This window comes from Eriocheir sinensis, chromosome 29, assembly GCF_024679095.1.
Source record: "Eriocheir sinensis breed Jianghai 21 chromosome 29, ASM2467909v1, whole genome shotgun sequence".
Lineage (NCBI taxonomy): Eukaryota > Metazoa > Arthropoda > Malacostraca > Decapoda > Varunidae > Eriocheir > Eriocheir sinensis.
This window is the reverse complement of record NC_066537.1, coordinates 17,466,349-17,487,833: the sequence shown is the minus strand read 5'-3', so window position 1 is coordinate 17,487,833 and position 21,485 is coordinate 17,466,349. Positions and strand designations below refer to the sequence as shown.

The window sequence follows — 21,485 nt, the reverse complement described above, 5'->3', positions numbered from 1 at the left end:
GAGTCGGAGTCACCAGAGTCGGACTGGGTTGCTTAAGGGGGCCATGCCATCTAGTAGCTGGAAGGGGCCCTGGTCCATATAAGCTAAAATATCATTTAGCATGGGTTAAGTCCAGGGGCCCATGTACCTTGGTGGCCCCATGTACCATTGGCACACGGGCAATAGGCCAGTCCGACCCTGGGAGTCACCTACGTTTGGCCGGGTGAGAGTCGGAACCTGTAAAAATATCTAACTCAAACTCCTTTATGTGATCAATTCTCATATAAAGTCCACATACTTGGCTGCACTGCTGGACCAGTGTTTCCACTTGGAGGGAAATTTCTACAAATAAGTGGGAAAGATAAGTTTTTGTTTGAGCTCTTGTGGGAGGACATGGTGAATATTCATTTAATGTGGATTTTTTGAGGAAATATTACATCTTGTGATGTTTTGCATGGATCTGTAGATCAATGGGATAAATTAGTAGATGATGTTTTAGAAGATGTACCCAGTGACACATGACACGTCAAGTCTGAGTCCTGTAGTATACTCCTATGCATCTCTACTCTCATCTCAGCACTAAATCTGAGCTGGGCTGCCCAGAGTTCAGCATAGGGTTGCCATGTCTGTCCTTTTTGATGCCGTGGCAGATGCTGATCCACCCATTGAAGAGGCTGTGGCAAAGTTGAGGGGTGGAAAGGCACCTGGTATATGGAACATCAGTGAAAAGATGGATATGTATGCAGTCTTGACCTCCCATTTCTCCTGATTGTAAGAGGGGGTTGCTTGTCCCTATCTGGAAAGGGAAAGGGCTGCAACAAATACTGTGGTATTGTACTGCTCATTATGCCACACAAGGTGCTTGCCCACCAATTGCTGATGCAGATTTACAGCCAGTTGCTGGACAGGGATCTCAAGAAGCCATTTGATTCAGTGCATCACATTTATATACCAATAGTGTTGATTTTAATTAAGAGGGAACACCTCTGTTATAAGAGAGGATTCTGAAGAAATCATCCAAGTGGAGTTGAAGTTTGAGTGAAGAGTTCAGCCTCAGAGATAGATGAGATGGCAGTGCTGAAGATGTCTGTCCTCTTCATATTTTGTGAATAGTTTGCTGTATGGTGTTGAGGATAGTGAAGAGGGGTGACATGATGTTGAGCCGTTCCCACACTGTTCAGAGGAACATCATCTCCATGAGCTCTCACCACTAGGTCAGTGTAGTGTTTCCACTAAGATCCTGTCAGCCAACACTAGCCAATGCTCATGGAGATGATGTTCCTCTGAATCAGGCTCAAGGAGAGGAGGGCTCTTACTCAGTCGCAGCCACAGAGGCATGGGCGCCCTATCTTGCTCTTGGGACCTGGACCACTGGATGCCACATAATGGCTGCCCACATGATGGTTGTGTGTGTGTGTGCAACCTATATCAACACCTGGTGGTGAGGGCATTCACTGAGCTCACAACGGTGCAGGGACTGTACAACCATGTTGACTTTCTGACACATCAGCGGGGGGGGCCCTGTGCTCACAAACCTGCCGAGTGACTGCATGCTGGGCTGCCCCCTCTCTCTCTCTCTCTCTCTCTCTCTCAATGCAACCTGCCTTCTCCTATACTAGGTTTTTCTCACACAGCTGCATCAATTCAAGGTATATGAAATGGACATAAAATTGATTTCTTTAATTTTATTTGGTTATAAATGATTTGTTTACTGTTGAGAAAATATTTGATTAGTGGCTATTTTTGGGGTACTTGGGAATGGATGGAATTTCCAGTAAGGAGACCTTGCTTGAGGCCCCACAGTAACCACGCTACCCACAGTGAGGAGAATGCAGGTGCCTTGAGTGGTGGCATAGTGTGTGGTGAGTGCAGGCTGGCCACAAAAGTGCTCAAGATAATCCACAGATTCCCAGCTCTTAAACTTGTAATAGCCACAGGCTACCCCACAGACATTTAAAATCATGGATGTTAAGGTACAACTGTATAATGAGTTTGTAGGCAGAATAGATATCATCCTTTCTGGAAAGCACATTTTAGTATCACATAACATGATTTGTATATTACAGTAAAGTCTTGCATTTGGTGTATTAGGTTTTGGCAAACTCACATTTGGCAACTCCAATCAATTGCTACTCTAGTTTTCCTTTGATAGCCATATTCTCTCATTTGGCGATTATTCAATTTTCATTCCCCATCTAGCAAGGTGCACAGGAGAACAAGTGCTGACAACCATACATAGCAGTGCTTCCACTGCTACCCCCACGCGCTGATCTACCCCATCCACCACCACCTCCCCTCCCATCCCTTGAACAACAAATATTCAAACTCACTCACCATGCTGGTCACATAATCAATATCCTCCACCACCTCACTGTCACTATCAGTTACCATCAGACACACAAAATCCATGGTGATGACCCAGGCCAAAAACTTGTCCTTAAAACAAGTGATCTCTGCAAAACAAATAACTCAAACCAACAGCAAACAAATAAAAACTCACCAGAAATAAAAGTTTCATCCCCACAACACAGAAATGAGGAAAAACACAGCAGGACCGGGAATGCATCTAGTGCTATAGTGAGGTAGGAGATTGCTTGCCAGCTTATTTTGCTTGCAGCTGCACCTGCTGGATAGCTCCAGCAAAAAGAAGGTAGAGTGTACAAGTCGTGGACTTTCAGAATGCCTCGTCATGCCCCCCCCTGGAACTGCAAACTGCAAGGCTCCCCAGGCAAATACCTGGGTGGGTGGGGGTTGCACCACAAGGTTGCCTGCCAGGCAGGGGGATTCCTGAAAGAAAAAACCCCAACCAGATGAAGATGAACAATAACGTCTTTAAAAGAAATCACTAGTTTTGGGTGCAAACCCTCAGCGCACTGGTCATCACCATTCATCCCACGCATCTGACAATGACTGCAATGATAAACAAGGATGTTTTGTGATATGCATACAAAAATGAACAGCCTCTGACCTCCTGCTTTCTGAAGAAGAGAGAGACCACAGTGGAGACAGGCAGGCCAGAACCATGACGGGTCAGCAGCAGCAGAGAGAGAGCACCTACAAGCACTCACCTCTCCCACACATCACACTAAGCAAAGCATGAAGATTAAATAAATAAATCATTTCTATCTTTCATCTTATCATTTGGCAATGACTGATAGAAAAAAAAAAGATGTTGACCAAGGGCTCTGGCACTGAATTTGTATAAAGCTTAATATTTTGCGAGAAACTCTCTCAACAATTAGTCACCAAATGTGAGACTTGAGAGAGAGAGATTTACATAGATAATCAGACCACACAAACATCATGGTCCAGGTTTAGTGGTCTGTCCTTATACCTAAGTAGAAACCGATTAAATTTAAATCCTATTAACAAGAGAGAGAGAGAGAGTGCTGCATAATTCACAAGAGCATGTATACATTCTAATATATCTATAATGACTATAAAAAATATACTAATATGAGGTGATAAAACCACCAAGTTTTAATACAAAATGGACAACAAAAAACATTATAGAGTTCTATCTTCCTTTGACATGCATTCATTTTCAACAACACCCTTCTACATGGCTCTTCTCAGCCACTAACTACAACTACAGCATGGGCTAAAGATTTTGTACAGATTTTCAACATCCCTGCAATGCAGTCTTACCCAGGTTCATGTATCCCTCACATTACTGCTGGCCTTCAGACCTTGCATCAGCCCACACTGGCAGCAGGGTGGTCTGGGGCAATGCACTTGTTTACTACTGCCAGCAAACTTGGGTTCTCTAGGGTAGCCGCCACACGCTCCTTGTCTGCTAGCTGTTTGTTGATGGCTGCCTCACTGGCATGGCTCCCAGGAGAGAGGATCACTTCCACCTTAAACCTGAGTAAAAAAAATAAATAAATAAAAAAAAAAAAAATAAAATAAATAAATAAATAAATAAATCTTTAATTATTTCTGATCGTGTTGGTGATTCAATCAATATCGGAATATGCAGCAGTGGTGTGATTTCTAAATGGAAAGAAAAATGGAAAATGGAAATGAAAAGAATTCAATGAGCAGCAACAAAAATGGGCCAAGTTTGAGACATGACATATCAGGAGAGATTGGAAAGATTGGGTTTGCCTACCTTGGAGGAGAAAAGAAAAATAGATCTGACTGCAGGAAATGGAAACAATCAACAGGGATGACCTGTTTTAAGGGATACTGAAAATACAATGTGTCACAGAAAGAGATGAAAAAGAGAAGGTGCCTGAGAGAGAGAGAGAGAAAAAAAAAAGCTTTTCTCATAGATGCATTGACACCTGGAATGAGCTCAAAAAAGAGATACTTCAAGTCAAAACTATACAGTAAAGCCCCGACTATCCGCCAACTGCATGGATTCAGAGATGCCAGATAAGCGGATATTCCAGATACTACTTGGAGTATATTCTGAAAGTTCCTCATGTAATTCCCTTCAACCAAACATGTTTATGCACGTACTACAGAAATGCATCTGATGACTATGTATGCACTTACTAAACCACTGAGCACTGATCATGAGGGTCTACGGCAGAACAACAAGACCGTCACCAAAGTATCCACAAACAAGGGCCGTGCATGGGTACAGCACCCCTTCCTCAACCCGCTCCACCCCTGATCAGTTGATTCACTAACAAAAGGAGAGAGAGAGAGAGAGGGGGGGGGGGGGGGGGAGTATGTTGTAGGGTAGGGATGCTGGTGCAGTGGTGGAAAACAAAACATCATCTTTCTATTGATTTTCTGAATTTTTTTAACATTTATTATTGGCCAGCCAGGTTTTTGCCAGGTACTTGGGGTTTCCAGGTACCGGGGGCTGGGTATCTGGGAATCATGAAATACACATACAGTAAAACTCCAATAATCTGATGCCAGTGGGACGAAGGTCATACGAATGTTATCGCCGATCAGAACCAATCGGATAAGTGAAGAGGTAAAAACTAAGGAATGTGTAAGTTTAGGTAGGGCAGCAGTGAAGATGGCGACAGAGATCTTTGGTTGTGGGGTGATATGGCTGCACGATGTTTACAGAATAGAAGTGTTACGTCAGTATTTAGGTATCCCCACACATGCACTTCTGATGAATCAACATGTATGATGGGATGCTCAGGGCTGTGAGTAGGAGGCAAGGGAGTAGCAGATCTGGAGTTTCGGTGGAGAGAGTGCCGCACTGCTGTCCTCGCCTCAAGCCTCAGGAGCGAGTACACTAGCCAAAATATACTCAAATATACTCAGAAGACCCCAAAATGTGAGTGAACAGTGTAGTCTTAGCTGTAGTTATATTTGAGTCCTTGTGAATGATATAGATATTTTGCCTAAAAAAAGGCTGAAGGAAAAAAATGTAATCTACGAGAAGATCAAAGAAATTGCAGAAATATTAAATAAAAATTTTCATAAAGTGTTTACGGAAGAAACCGACTTTGACTGGGGTCTCGAAAATTGGAATGAGGGGAAACTGAATCATACAAAGGTTGATAAAGGAGAATTGATACAGTTGATGAAAACCTTAGATGGAAGGAAAGCTATGGGACTGGATGGAATCTCGGGACAAGTGCTAAAAGAGTGTAGAAATGAATTATCGGAGCCACTTTATGACATAATAACATTCTCTAGGAATACAGGAAAGGTGCCCTTAGAGTGGGAAAGAGCAAACACTGTACCAATTTATAAAAGTGGAGATAAAACTGAACTGTTAAATTATAGACCAGTTTCTTTGACAAGTGTAACGTGCAAAGTTTGTGAAAGTACACTCGGCCCTCGATTTAATGCATTTTGGATTTAACGGACCACAAAATCTCAACGGACAAATACCCAGCAACGGACATTTGCTGGGTAGATTTCTCTGGTGTCACACCGGCTTTAGAAACGTCAAAACCCTTAAATAATAAAAGAAGAGATGGAATAAAAGAAAGGGGTCCCGTGCAACATGTGGAAAATAAGAATTGACAAATTGAGATGCCCAAACCCATAGTAAACACAGCCACACACACACACACACACGGGCCCCGATAAAAATATCGATCAGGTTGCGCCAATGCAAAGGCCACGACGCCAACACTCATCATCACCATCACCATTATCAGCTGCCCGTCAGTTGTTTGGGCCCAGCAGGTGGCCAGTGTGGCAAAATGAAATGTCCGGGTTGTCCGGATGCAGTGTTTGCTGCCAGACGTGTGTGGTATCACCCACTTGCCCAGTATTTATCATAAGTAAGTATTTTCAAACAACGGACCACCCTTCCTCCCTGTTAATCCGTTAAATCGAGGGCCGAGTGTATAATAAAAAACAATGGGTCGAACATTTAGAAAAGGAAAACATGATAAATGAAGGACAGTCTGGATTTAGAAAAGGGGAATTATGTGTCACTAACTTACTTTGTTTCTACTATAAGAACTAAGGTATGGATTGAAAGGTAAAAGGTGCATAAATGCAAAGCTGCATAGAAAGAGCTCCTTAAGTATAAACATTACAGGCTGAAGTCAAAGCAGCACAGACCTGCTATTTTTCAAAATTTTACTCCTACTATCTTCCAAACTATTAAGAGCACCATCAGCAGCACATACCTGCGGGGTAAAGTATGGAGCAGCTTGAGGCGAATGCTAAGGCCAATGATGGGGGCCATGCCGCAGTGAGGGATGGTGGGAGTGAAGAACACCCGCACATGGTTCTCGGCATCACTCACCTCACACTGATCCTCACTCACCTGCACCACAGGGGGAACAAATAAAGGGATGAGTGAAGAAAATTGTTTGGGATATGGAAGCAAGAAATAGGCTAGGATCCTCACACAGAGCAAAGCTTTCTATCAGGGTAAAGGAAAGGGGATAGTGTTACTTAAAAAGGACAAGGCTTTGCATCAGGATAAGGAAAATAAAATGGGTTACTCAAGTATGGTAGACATGGAGGAAGGATGATGCAAGATGAAATACAGAAAAATATGGGCACAATGCAAGGAAGGGATGTAATAATGAAAATATGGAAATATTGTGACATGACAGGTGTATGAGGTAAGATGAAACAGAAGAATTCAAGTACAGTACCCTCTCAAGTTTCGCGCTCGCTTCGTTCTGAAGGTATAACGCTAAACTTGAGGTATTGAAAACACTGATAAAGCGCTTATTTGTTCCAACCCGTGGAGTTTTTTTATTTTATTTATTTTTTTTTTTACATGCAGCCCATGGCGCCGGTAGACTATCCATCTGGGCCTGATGGTCGGCCCCGAGCCCGTCATGGTGCAGGCAACTGTTTATAGTGGCGCCATTATAATTGGCTCATGCTGCCCCCCCCGGAGATCCCTTTCTTTTCTCCTTTACTCCCTTGTTATCTCAAAATACGTACCTTGGAAAAAGGAAGAAAACAGGAAGAGAGAACAGGTTGTTTTAAAGCCACAGATGAAGCCTTACGATTGGCTAAGCTCTGAAAACACACTTGTGATTCGCTGGGAGTCCGATGACGTCATCACCGGCACTTACTCAATCAGCGGCCTCACTGCCTTAAGGTGGTGTCACACTGGCCGTTTTCCTCTAACCATTGTGGCTAATGGCAACACCCATATGCCCATCCAGGAGCGAGTTGTCGGTTGTCCGTAAGCTGGTGTCACACTGGGCCTTTTCTTCCCACCGCGTTGGTGGCAGCTTGGGCAACCGACAACTTTTCCAGGTGTGCGTCACACTAACACTAACAAATTGCGCACACTAACAAATATACTAGTTCACATTTTTCATCACTCATTCACTTAAAGAGAGGCACAAGAACTTGCCACCTGCTTATAACCCCTTCACTTCGGCGACGCCAATGTCAGCGTCTGACAACGTCACTGTATGGAAAGGGTTAGTTCTCTTCTAAACCTCTTAATCCTCTTCCATTTCCTTTCCTCTTAATCCTCTTCTAAACCTCTTAAGAGAAAATGGAAGAAGATTAAGAGGAATTTAGAGGAGGATTGAGAAGTTTAGAAGAGGATTAATCCTCTTCCATTTCCTCTGACCCTTTCCATACTGTGACGCCGACGTCTGCGTCACGGATGGAAAGGGTTAAAAGCTCACATACATCATCAGGCATAAAACCCAGAGCACTAAACATGGTGAGTAATGATTGTTAGTCATAGTATGTGAGGGACTAAAAAATAGCTGAAAAAATAAAAGGAATTTTACATGAGTATATACAATCTCCTTTTAGGAGATATAATACACTCACCACATTGAGCTGTTCCAGGGTCAAGGGATGCTCAGGGTCACGGATGCCTCGTATCAGGTCAAAGATTTCCCTGGCATCAAATGGGTCTCTGACTGCATCATCCCAGTCTGAGAGACCTGCCTTGCGCTGGCCAGCCTCGGCAAACACCTGGGGATTGAGATTCTCCCGCTCATCACCTGCCCTCATGGTTGCTCTCACCTGGAATGAGTACAGAGGGATTTATATTGAGGAGTGAAACATCCTGTTGCTTTTGCTGCCATTACTGGTACTACTGCAACTATAGCAGAATGACAATCAAACATGAGAGGCATCGAGGAAATATACTCAAAACCAGTGTTGCACACAATTGCTTTTATAACCTATGTAATACCTAACTGTGATATTTGAGAAAACGAAGATTCTTAGAGATACATTTATTGTGAAATGCATGGCAGGAAGAAAGCTTTCCTTACGCTGAGTAATTACAGCAATGGTGTTTCTGTGAGGCAATGCATCAGATTTAAATATCAATATATAAAGATACACAACAGGACTTTCAAATTTAACCCGAGAACGGCGACAGACCTCAATTGAGGCTTGCCCGAGGAGAGGCGACAAGCTTCATCTGAGCGCAATTTTTGAAAGCGTACAGAAACTGCACCAATAGGTCTAGATGACTGAAAATTGGACTGGATCATGTAATATATGGCAACACTCAGTAGGACTACCCACTATCTCCCCACCCACACCACCCAACCCCACCCCCAGTCAGCAGCAGACCCCCTCACCCTACCCTCCCAGGCAGTTTCAGCAACACCATGGACCCCAGTCAGAGAGGACGCAGTACTTACATTCCTTCTGCCAACCCTGCCTGACCTTCAGGCAGGGCCCAAAGGACTAGCCATCCCCCTATTACGTACAGGACAACAAAGGATGCATACATTGATAAATAAATGTTATTTTTATTCATGAAGATGCATGTATGCTGCTAGCCTCCCCTCACCCCTCTCCATCCTCCCAGCTGGCCTCTACCCTCCCTGACCTCCCCCTCACCTCCTCTCCATCCTCCCTCCCAGTCTCCTTTCCTCACATCAAAAGGGGTAGGGAAAATAGTAACTGGCAACCTATACTATGTAAACAGATGAACCCTACCCCTCACCGCAGAGACACACCAGTCCTCGTCGACAGACCGACTTGGTCGGCTAGATTTCGATCGCCGATAGATTTGGTCTGTTGGCACACTAGTACAGGCGCCTTTGGCTAAGGCCCATGCTCCCTGCGTGTTTCTGGGGAAGGGGGGCACTAATTTCATACGGATTTTCGAAAAGTGTGGGGGTCCTGAGTCCCTAACCCCCGTACTATTTGAGGGACGACTGTACGTGCTATGTGTCATTTACGCTCACGTCCCTCATCTTGCCTCGTTGAGCGTAGTCCCCCCTCGCACATCCCAGGGGTTGTCAGCGCTCGGCTAATCCCATTTTTTGACCGCTGCCACAGCCATACAAATAGGTTTAGAACGTTTTGGTTTTCACTGACCTATGCGCTCCAATATTCCAAAGGCGCTGAGGTACTGTTTTTCCAATGCTGAGAGACTTGATGTTTTGGTCAACCGGTCGCCTGACAATGGCTCTCTCCAACCCTGGGATCACTTTTCTCAGGTTAAACAAGCTTCAAAACAGGACAGTACACTTGTTGTTAAACTGTAATATGATAATACAACTGACTATGGGGACTTAAAACTTACACGTGAAGCTGTTGGAGTATAAGTTGCAGGTGAGCTTACACCACCCACTTAGCAATGGTGCTCATGAGGTTCTTTGGAATATCAAGGGAGTAGGCAAGTTTTGGGTTCTGCAGGCACGACCCCACCACCTGTTGGGAACATCACAGAGATGACGTTAAAATACAATGAGGCAAGTCTCCCTCACTCCCTTCCCTTAAAAACTGTCCAAATGGCATCAAACCACAATTTCTCAACAATGCAGTGAAGAAAGCTAACAAATGGTTGAGCTACATTAATACAAACTCATTCAAAAATAAAAATGTAATACTACCATTATACAAGACTTAAAAGATCTCACTTAAAAATATGCATCACATTTTTGGTCTCCTCACCATGCGAAGGACATGGCTAAATTAGGTGTTCAACATGTAAGTGTAAGTGTGGCCAGTGTCCTCTTCTCCATCTCCTTACCTTCTTCAAATGTTTCATTCAACTATGATTGTTGCTTCCATTAAAGGGTTAACCATAAGAGCTGCTGAGGGAATATTGTGAGGAAGTTATTGTGTGGGATGCTATACTAGTTGTGATCAGCTGATCCACTGTTCTACATACAAAGATGAACAATGTCATATCATCGACCGTTTAACCTCATTGGAGATTATGGGAAAATCTGATGTTAAACAGATGATGATGATTATACATCACTGACCTGAGCTGCCCTTTCCTGGAGGGTGTAGAGGGGGATGCTGATATAGACAGGGATCCTGTATGGGCTGACAGGTCCGTAGCGTGCGTGGCCCTCAGGGAAGATAGGCTGCAAGAAGCATTGCACACTCAAGATATTGAAGATTTTAAATATTGTTTTGCAGACACAAACTTATATTAGTATTTTTTTTTCCACTACAGGATTACCTTTCCTGATAAATAATTATAGTATTTTCATACCACAAATACTTCAATGCATCACTGCACACCTTCAAACTTACCTACAGTATCCACCACAAACATTTCAAGCACTAAAGTCTAATAAATTTATTCCCAATGAGACAAAGGTTTTATTAATCATGAAGAAAATCTAATTTATTATCTATCAAATGAATATATCATTTGGGCATGGGATTACTTTAACTGGAGGCAGTGTCACTTACTATGGTTAATGAATCAAAATTATACCTCAGAATTAAAGAACTAAAGGTACTTAATTGTAATTTAAAGATCTGCAAGAGTGTTTTGCTGAGGTAATCCAATCTTTGTAAATTTGTGTGTAGTCGCGCCTATGATGTGTTGCATATAGTAGTCGCGCCTATGATGTGTTGTATATAGATGATGTTTGTCATAAGATGGTAAGTGTAATGATAACGTAAGGTAATGCAATGTGTTGAATGTAATGTATTGATGTACACGAGCATACTCGGGTCACGTAGTGAGGAGTGGAGTGTGTGGAGGGTGAAGTGATGGGCGCTGCTGGGTCAGTGTGTAGCCGCCGACCTCAGCATAGGGGTGAAGGAGCATCAGACAAGGAGAGCAGTGAAGGATGTCATGCTTGACCCAAGGGTCAGATGCGGTGCCATAGGCAGGTCCACCTTAGGCAAGAAGGACAGACGTTAGGCAACGAGACAAGGGATAGGAGCGCAAGGCTTTTATCCCTTACAGTGGATGGAAAAGAGGAAAAGAATCACGAGGCTATTATTAAACCCCTAAGTATTTGTGAGTATCATAAGTTTGATGTTGTGTCATAGGATAAACTGACATTTGGTATATTTGATGTGGCTGTGATTGTTGTACTGTGTTGCTTGATATGTGCTGAAAAGATGTATTACTTACAAGGGGAGGCTGAAAAGTTCATAGACTGACTAAGGAGTTATGCTACAGCAACAAAACTAGCCAAAAGTAGCCATGCATTAAATTCAACCTTTTCTGATACTAGCTGCATTGTTTCTTTTCAGATGCAGATGCAGTAATGCAAGCTTCAATAATGAACTAAAGATTCAAATTGGCTTTTGAAAGAAGAAAAATACTTCAAAGAGTAGAATGGAGTAACTAGAAACTCCAATCTGAAGGATATAAAAGCATAAGTAAAAAAAAAAAAAAAAAAAAAAAAATGTATGAACTACTGCAGGAAGGAAGGCCCCAGGGCCTGATTGTTTATTTAATCGGATACTGAGACCATGCAGAGATCAAATGGCAGATAAGATTTACAGTATAATGTCTGTTCACTGAAAGAAGGGAAGCTGCAGAAGAGGAGAAAGCAATCCTATGTGGTCTACAGAAGATGGAAAAGGAAAGAACTCCAAGAGTGTAGCTCAATTCTTGTGAATCACTACTAGATAAATACACACCTTAGGGAAGAACACCTCCTCTGAGTTCACCAGCAAGGTAGCACCTGTCTCAGCGTCACGAAACACCCACGGATGAGTAACATATGTATTCACATTGTACTCTGCCCCAGGAGGAAGGGTCTGAGGGGAAAAGGGGAATGGTAGAGAAAAGAAAGACGTGGGTAGGGAAGGAGAGAGAAAAGCAGTGATGTGAGATGGGACATGGAAGGAGCAACTGGGCAGCAACACACACACACACACACACACACACATTTCTACGGATTTACAACGAAGGAGTGGAAAAGTGGGTACCAAGGTTGAAAGAAGGCCAGAAATCAAGAGAAGAGTGGTATAATAGAAAGTGTGTAGACGCCAAGCAGGATAAGGAGAAGGCATGGAACAAATGGAGAAAAAATAGGAGGATGGATCTATGGAATGAGTACAAAAGGAAGAGGAATGCTTATGTCAAAGTAAGAAGAGAAGAAAAAAGGAATTTTGAGAAAAATATTGTAGATAAGTGCAAAGACCAGCCAAAACTGTTTTATAAGTTCATAAATGGAAAGTTGAAAAATAGAGATGAGATTCAGAAAGTTAAAGTTAATGGTGAAACTTTTGATAGTATAAGTGAAATAGTAGAAGTGATGAATAATTGTTTCCAAACAGTGTTCACAAGGGAGAGTGAGTTTGAAGGTGTAGATGCAGTGCCGGGGAATAGAGTGGGTCTGGAGAGAATACAAACATCAGCAGATGAAGTTAGAAAATTATTGGAAGAATTGGATGCGAGGAAATCAGCGGGACCGGATGGTATATCAAATTGGGTGCTAAAAGTGTAACCAGTAAATAGCTAAAAAGTTGAGCAACTTGATTAATGTCTCACTAGCACAAGGGAAGGTACCAAGAGACTGGAAGAGGGCTAACATCGTCCCAATATATAAAGGAGGAAGTAAAGAAGACCCGTCGAACTATAAGCCAGTGTCATTAACAAGTGTAGTAGCAAAGATGTGAGAAAATTATAAAAAACAGATGGTTGGAGTATTTAGAAGAAAACAGTACATATACAGTCATCCCTCAAATAGTACGGTTTCCAACAGTATGGTTTTGGTTTTATACGGATTGTCATGGAAGAATTTTTTTAGGATTTTTTAATTTGCCGCTCGTCGCACCAAGTGGCAATGACATGAGTGGCAACACTGTTCTACCAAAACACCCGCTGAAAGCACCTCAAAGCATTCGAGATAGGTGTTCACCTTGCAGAAGAATTCAGATTTTGGAGAAGTTACGTTTTGGGATGAGTTACGTTGCCGTAGGGAGAGCATACCACGTGAATGAGAGCAGTGTTCGCTGTATCTATCATCTTGGGTCTTGGTCTTGGTTTGAGAGGTAGTTGTCCCTTTCGGTCCCAACTAAAGCCTTTGAAATGGCTTACTCCCTCAGGGCCAACACATTGAAAATCACAGTGTAAAAGAAATTCTTGCCGCAGCAACTGCCAGTGCTCCAAGAGTGCTGCAAGAGTGGAGATGAAGGCCGTCCTTTTACTAAGCCTCGCCGTTGCTATGGTAACGGCGTCTCACTCACAGCAAAATGGCGTACGCTGATCTTCCTGGCGACGTTTAACATGCATTACTAGCTGTCCAGGCTGACGAGCTCCTTACAACAGAAGATGAAAAGGAAGCTGCAGTGGTTATGGTGGCACAGAGGTGAAATGCAATGGAAACACTTATATGTGTTTGTTTGGGCCGCCATGTTTGCTGATGACATTATCACAGCACGAATGCGGTCCATCTCTCAAAGCCGGGAGCCAGCGGACATGCCGAGTTGGCAACCTGTGCTGCTGCACGAGTCCTGATTCCTCTTTCAAACACAGCCCTGGGAGTGTTTCTGGGGGGGGCAATTTTATATGGAGATCCTGGGTCCCTAACCCCGTATTTTTGAGAGGGACGACTGTATTAACATAGCCACCAGATTCAGAGAGGAGGACGGTCTTGTATAACTGATCAGCATTCACTTCTATTCAAGAGTAATTAAAATAACAGAAAGGGTTGTTGGTTGTGTGTGTGTGTGGGACTGGAGGAGAAGAGACAAGTACCACACAAGCAATTAATATAAAACTTAATCATGTTGGAGGTCTGGGGGTTGGTTGGGTTTTGGATTGGACTTTGGACTATGAGAGAGAGAAATGAGAACAGTAATCAGGAATAATAAATCAAGCTGGATGGAAGTGACTAGTGGAGTCCCCCAAGGATCGGTGTTGGCTCTGATTATGTTTGTAATATATATTAATGAAATGACAAATATGAATATGTTTGCTGATGATGCTAAAATAATGAGGAGGGTGCTAATGAAGAAGATCTGTAGCCCTGAGCCAAGATCCGATAGAATAAAATAAGAATGACATCATATGGAAAATGACATTCAAAACAGAGAAGTGTAGCGTGATGGAGTTTGTAATGAAAGAATCACGAAAAAATGAAGAAAAAGATCTGGGAGTGATCATAACAGACAAGTTATCCTTTGGAAAACATATAGACCGGATAACTGGGGAAACATACAATCTTCTTGGAAACATAAAAGCAGCATTTAGATATTTAGATGAAGAAATGGTGAAGAAACTAATAAAATCGATGATATGTCCAAGACTGGAATATGCAGCATTAGTGTGGTCACCTAGATTGAAGAAAGAAATTAGAAAGTTGGAAAGAATACAATGAGCAGCGAATAAATTACCGGAAAATCTGAGAGAACATACTTATGAAGAAAGACTGGAGAAATTGGGACTAACAACACTGGAGAGAAGAAGAGAGAGAGGAGACCATATAGTGAGGAGAGGGATAGATTGATTGGAGAGATGGGACAGAAAACCTAATTGGTACGTGCACAGAAGAATGACAAGAGGCAAAAGAAGAAGAAAGAAGAAGAGACAGGAGAGACATCAGAAAATACAGTTTTTCCAGAAGCATAACAACACAATGACACACTTGTGAGGAGTGTGGTGTGTGCAAAACGATTCATGAATTTAAAGCCAAACTGGATAATGGGACAGCACGACAGAGCCCTAATCTTCTTTTTTTTCTGTATTACTAGACGTAAATACACACACATAAATACACACACACACACACACACACACACACACACACAAGGCCAAGCTTGGTTATAGGAAATAGTGAGACAAGACAGTACAACCACAGCTCCTTTCCCATATATCACAATGAGGTAAATATGAGGTAAATTCCCGAGAGAGAGAGAGAGAGAGGATGGTAGTTTGAGGGAATGGAATGGTCAGCCTTCTTAGGCACAGGCTGCATGTAGGCATACTTCCAGCAGGATAAAAGGTGCATGTTGAAAGGCAGAGACAAAAGAGTTTGACTTGGAAGGGTGTCAGCACAGAAGCAATTTTTAAGGACAATAGGAGGCATGCCATTGGGATTTCCATAAACCATTTGGATAAGGAAAAATCACTAAACTTTGATAAAGATTCACTAGAACTAAAACATACTTTGATAAAGATTCACTAGAACTAAAACATTGGTGCAGTTTGTGCCCATCACCAAAATGGCGAATGGCTAAACAAAATACTGCCAAAATCAAGATCCTACTATACACAACTTTCCTCACACAGCCAACACTACCTAACGTACCCCATACAACTACACAAGTAAGGCCGCTGGCACACAAGCAAATTGTGGTCGCCACACCGTGACAACACAAGTAGTTTTCATGACATTGTTACACATGATTTGTTGCTCAACTGAGCGACGTCACAGTCACCCGTGTGTAAGGTTAGCCACGGCAAAGAAACACCACTACACACCTCTTCAATCTTCGGTCTCAGCATGGACACCAAGAAGGAAGTTTTGCTTGCCACTGAGCAACCACAAGTGGCCTGTGTGTGACGATCCAAGCCACAAAGCACTTGTGGCGGGGCCACAGTCCTTCATGTGAAAGGGTTTGCTTCAGAAAAATGGAAGCCTATGGGAAGCCACATACACACTACTGCGTGTCGCCACTGCGTAACAACCACAAGTTGCTTGTGTGCCAGTGGCCTAAAAGCTTCACAGCTCCTACTTTATTCACTACAGAGCTCATCTGCACAGCCAGGCTAACTCAAGCAGCTCACCTTATACAGCCTGTGTTCACCCTGGTAGCTCACCCAGAGGACATGGACACTTCGCTGCGTTCTATTCACAAAACGCACATAGCTTTGTTGCTGTGGGAGTGAAAAAGATAAGTATGTAAGACAAGTGAGTCTGACAAAAGCTGCATGGTTGATGAGGATAATGATAACATTTGAAATACATAATGATGATACAGCAGGCATAGGAAAATTACATGGGATATGGTAAAAGTAAGTAATTATGATAATACTTTGCAAACTTAAGATTAAGAATATTACTAACAGAAGATTTGACAGAGATAGATTATAACTATTTTTTTCACAGCAAAGGAAGCAGCTCAAAGAAAATAAAAGATGAAAAAATCATTGTTGATGCTCCCCAAAAACATATGTGAATATCCAAATTCAATATTAAAAATCAATTGGAGAGGCGTCTTGGTACTTTGTTCTTGAAGCCATTTAAGTGGTAGGCAGGAAGAAATATGGATGAAGGAAGGTTGTTCAAGAGTTTAATAGGAAAAGGAATGAAATAATTAAAATACTGGTTTCGACAGTATAGGGGTGAGCTATAGTAGAAAGTATTGTGCAGGAAGGCCACTTAACCCTGCTAAAGTCTCATGGTACAGGTAACTCTTGATTTACGCGAGTATTGTGTCCTTGAAGAAGTCGCGTAAATCAAAAACAATGTAAATCAAACAAGAGGTAGGTTTCTATCGAAAAATAAATATTCACTTCATTCAGTGGAGAGAGAGAGAGAGAGAGATTTACATAGAAAATCAGACCACACAGACCCCATGGTCCAGACTAGGTGGTCTGTCCTTAAACCTAAGTGATTCTACATTAATCAGAAGGCTGCAAAACATTGCATTTCAACTCTAGTTGATATTAAGTTGAAGGAAGTGGCGGTCGAGCTTGTTTTTGAAGCAGTCATTCGTGTTACACTGGACCACTGACGGTGGGAGCTTATTCCATTCTCACACTAAAATGTTGGTGAGGCAACAAAAAGAGTGCAGAGAAAAAAAAGCTACCATGAAAATGGCAGTAAAAGATAGGCAACGATGCAACACTGCAGTGAAATTCAAGAGGTAGAAGAGTCAGTGAGAGAAGAGCTGACGAGGCAAAAAGACTTTGCTTACTCTGTCCAAAAGGACTCTGCGTGTGTGTGGAACCTTCCCACACATGAGATGCACACTCCATATCCCCATATTTGCAGGTTCACTATTCCCCCAACTGCACAAAGGCAGTTACAGAGAATTTTTTGTAGTACCACTCCAAACATTCACAGTCCACCAACAAACAATTCAGCCATTTGTAAGGAAAGGACAACAGACTAGGATGATTACAATGACATGATCTTGAAGTAAATAAATCCCACACTTGCAGACAAAAGATGTATATTTACCAGACAGTTTTAGTGGACACTGCCACCATCTTCTGTGATAAGAAGCTGGAGAGGAAGTGAGGAAAGTCAGTATAGATCTCATTTTAAACAAAAATGAAAGAAGATGAAACAAAGACAAACCATGAGAGGGCAGGGCAGGGAGGGGTGGGAAAATCCCTATTCAACAGGTCATGTAGTAGGACACCCTTCCCCCCATGCTGCAGTGGACAGACAGAGGGATTAAAGGGGCTGAGAGAGACCTCTCAACCAGGGACATCTTTACTGAATCTAACTTGAAAGTGCCTTTGTTTAAATTAAATTTGCTGTATTTTTCAACACACATTGCTTCAATAACATGTCTGTTTTTGGATAGTAATCGCTTGAGATGTGGATCTGGAGCAGAGCTTCTTCAGAGCTCACAAGACAGGTCAAGGTCATTTGCATTAAGACAACCCTCAACATCCTCAGTGAGACCTCTGATATACCTCTCCTTATCCCTCCTCAAAAGTGCTCTAATCTATCAGGGCAGGTCTTGGCCCATTACTGTTCATAATTTACATTATCATCATTAGTAAATTTACCGATGACACAAAGTTTAGTAATACAATCCTTTCAGGCGAAGACAGACAAAGCTTCCAAGAAAATTTCCATAAATTTTCAGCTTGGTCTGATGGATGGGAAATGCCCTTTAACATACTAAGTAATTGCCATGTTCTTAATGCTGAAATGAAAAATAAGAGCTTTGATTACAAAATGAAACTCAAAAGCGTTTAGTCAACTTTAGTGGGTAAAGGACCTTAGTATCAGAATCGCATCAAACCTTAAATTCTCACAGCAACACACTGACACAGCACATAAACAGAACACTGGGCTTCATTAATGGAAACTTTTCATTCATGAATAAAGATGTAATACTTCCACTGTACAATAATAGTTTAGTCTGACTCCACTTGGAATATGCGGTGCAGTTTTGATTTTCCCACCACGTAATGGGCATTACCAAATTAGGTGTTCAATGTAGAACAACAAAGATAATCTCCACCTTGGTTAAACAAGACTTATGAATGTAAGTAACCCTTTGACCTTCCCAAAGAAAATGGTGAATATATATCTTACTCGAGATATAATGGAACGGAGGGGTTGTTGTAGATGTTGTTGTTGTTGTTGTTGCTGTTGTTGCTCGGCATCAGCCATTACCCACACATCCTTCTGGGGGAAGAAAGGAGAGATTCTATGTACAATGGGGTTATCTTTTAAACATGATAGTAGTATGTACATTGCCTAATATACAATGGGGGGGTGTCTTAAAAGAACATCTCACTGAAATGTACAGTAATTTCTGAAAATGGATGAAAATGAGATTAGTGTTTCTAATCTATGTCTGACGATGGCAAACTTCATTCAAAGTTTCATGCTAAAATCTACTTTATAAACAGTACCCCAGGAGCATTAGTTGAAAATATTGGTGAACCGGGAAAAAAATGTAGAAAGCTGATTTTTTCAGGAAAGATGCCCTGAGGTCTATCTAGTAACATGGTACAAAGTCCCATAAAATCCAGGCTTTGGAAAATTCACAATCCAAGATGACCGTTGATGAGTCGACCGGACACCAGAAAAACACTAAAAATGTAATAACTTTGTTACTTTTCATCAGAGAGAGAGATGATTTTGGGGTCTAACCCCATGTTTTTGTGGGCAAGGAGTGTAAATATACTGTTAGAAATTCAATCCAAGCTTTACTTTCAAATCAGATAGACCTCAAGGCATCTTTCCTGAAAAAAATCTGCTTTCTGCTTTGCTTGTCTGACTCTTGCTGGTGCCCCTGTCTTCTCTAGACGAATGGTAGTTTGATTAGGTGTTGTCTAGAAAACAGATTTTCTGCTTGCCATCAATTGCTACTTACTACAGACACCAGGTTGTCTGAGTGGAATGGATATCAGTCAGTTTTGCTCTGTTCAAAGAATGCTCCTTGCCAGGGAGTGTGACATGAGTTGCATTATGAATGAAGAGGTAGTTCAGCAGCTGACTCATATTTTACATGATTCATGGCAGATGCTGCTAGACAAAGTCGTACAGGCAAGTTATGGATCCATCATTTAAAGCAGGTGCAAGTAATTCTGCTCTTTATCAGAGCAGAGCGCACAGGAGACTGGCATTTGCATCTTCATGCTGTGAGTGAAATGATCCCGATATTCCATGCAGCAGGCCATACTGCTTATGCTAAATCATCATGTCTGTATCTTGACTCAATGGAGAAGCTACCTGAAATCATGGGTGAAACTGAGTTTCTAAATTTCTCCAAGCATGGTTACTTCACAATACGGAGAAGTGATACATTTTGGAGTGGGAATTTTACAGACCAAATAATTGAGCAAGAACTCATGAGATTATTGAAGACATCTGGTGGACTGGCTCGTGGTAGGGGAATAACTGATAGCACTGTGACCAAATGGGTCTTTGTAACTCCAAAATGTGTTCCTCTCTGCAATGCACTGGAAAACTTCTGTGGTGTTCATGGCAGCACATCAGACCAGCATACTGATTTACGTCCATCCAGAACAGCACGTGACAGTCAGGATTGTGAAACTTTCATTAATTGACTTTCTACACATTCCCCATTCTCATATCAAGGGTATGAATCTCTTGTCTGTATTTCCACTGGTGAAGTTGCTAATACTGCAGCAAATGCTGATGAATCATACACAGTGGGGAAAGCTGGAGCAGAAGCAATGACAGGACACAACTATGTTGATCAGAAAATAAAGCGAAAAGACAGGGTTTTGTCAATCAGCAGCGCTAGGTCTCAAGTTCCTATAAGAGAACAGAGTGTGGAAGTCAACGCAGTGTGACATGTATTATGAAGCAGAAGTAGGGGAGGGCAACAATGACATGATCATGTTAGGTTTATTGTTCATTTTGCAACAAATGATATGACTAAAGCACTCAAATAAATTTTAAAAAACTATCAAGTGGATGAAAAAAATACCAAAATCAGGGGGTGACAATAAATTAAATATACCCAAGTGTCAACTGCCAGTGGGTGTGATTCTTAAGTATTGCCCTGCCCTCATCACGGCCCGCAACCCTTCACTACATCCCTGGCCACTCCCCCGGGGGATGATGGCACGATGGGCTGTGAAGGGATAAAAAGCCGTGTAAAGAAAAACAGCACTGCGTAGTGAAGTACCTCAGCGTAAAGAAGTGCCAAGGAGGACCTAAGGAGCGATACTATGCGGAACAGCTCAAAAGAAGAAGGTCGGTGCCATGACGGGTGGGTGCTGGGCTGCCCTCCCTCGCTGCGTGCCCGCCCCCGCCACGCCCGCAACACCTTGAAGTGCTCACCTGTTGCTCTCCTCCACACCTGCTAATAATGCGGAAAGCGGAATCGAAGGCAGAGGTCAGGCGGCCCCGGAGAGTGGAGAGGCACAGTTAATCGAGGTCACGGCACTGAGGCTGCGGGTCACTGGTGCGGAGGCCCTCGTGTGGGGTGCCACCTGCCCTTAGTATATAATAGAGGGCAGAAAAAAGTGTGTGTTACGGCTTAAAATAAACTTCTATACCAGTGAAACCCAGAGCGGGTCATACAGTTTCATCTCCTACGTACCTATTCATATTTCCCCACGTTGAGATTGGGTATCAATACAATATATTCATATAAAAACTCATACTTCTTTTTTATTCATTATTTGTCTGAAAAGAAAAACGTTCCCGCAGAGCTCAGTTGGCGTATGTGGCATATATGGCAGTAATGATATGATTGATTGATTGATATATAGTTTATTGTTGCAGGTAAACAAC

At 42.3% G+C, this 21,485-nt stretch overlaps 1 protein-coding gene across 6 annotated transcripts in view; it reads right to left on the bottom strand.

Annotated features, from left to right (window-relative positions):
• Nucleotides 1-21,311, bottom strand: part of LOC127005224 (MIP18 family protein galla-2-like) — a 26,717-nt gene extending 5,406 nt beyond the window's left edge. The window contains exons 1-7 of one of the 6 annotated variants that reach the window (XM_050873952.1): nucleotides 18,804-18,862; nucleotides 16,310-16,399; nucleotides 10,584-10,688; nucleotides 9,896-10,023; nucleotides 8,173-8,370; nucleotides 6,543-6,682; nucleotides 3,628-3,843 (exon numbers count right to left, since the gene is read on the bottom strand). In XM_050873952.1, coding sequence (XP_050729909.1) covers nucleotides 3,675-3,843; nucleotides 6,543-6,682; nucleotides 8,173-8,358 — 495 coding nt within the window. In that variant the 5' untranslated portion in view covers nucleotides 8,359-8,370; nucleotides 9,896-10,023; nucleotides 10,584-10,688; nucleotides 16,310-16,399; nucleotides 18,804-18,862 and the 3' untranslated portion in view covers nucleotides 3,628-3,674. The other 5 variants (XM_050873951.1, XM_050873950.1, XM_050873956.1 and 2 more) reach the window with 5 other exon arrangements.
• Between the last annotated feature and the right edge of the window lie 174 nt (nucleotides 21,312-21,485).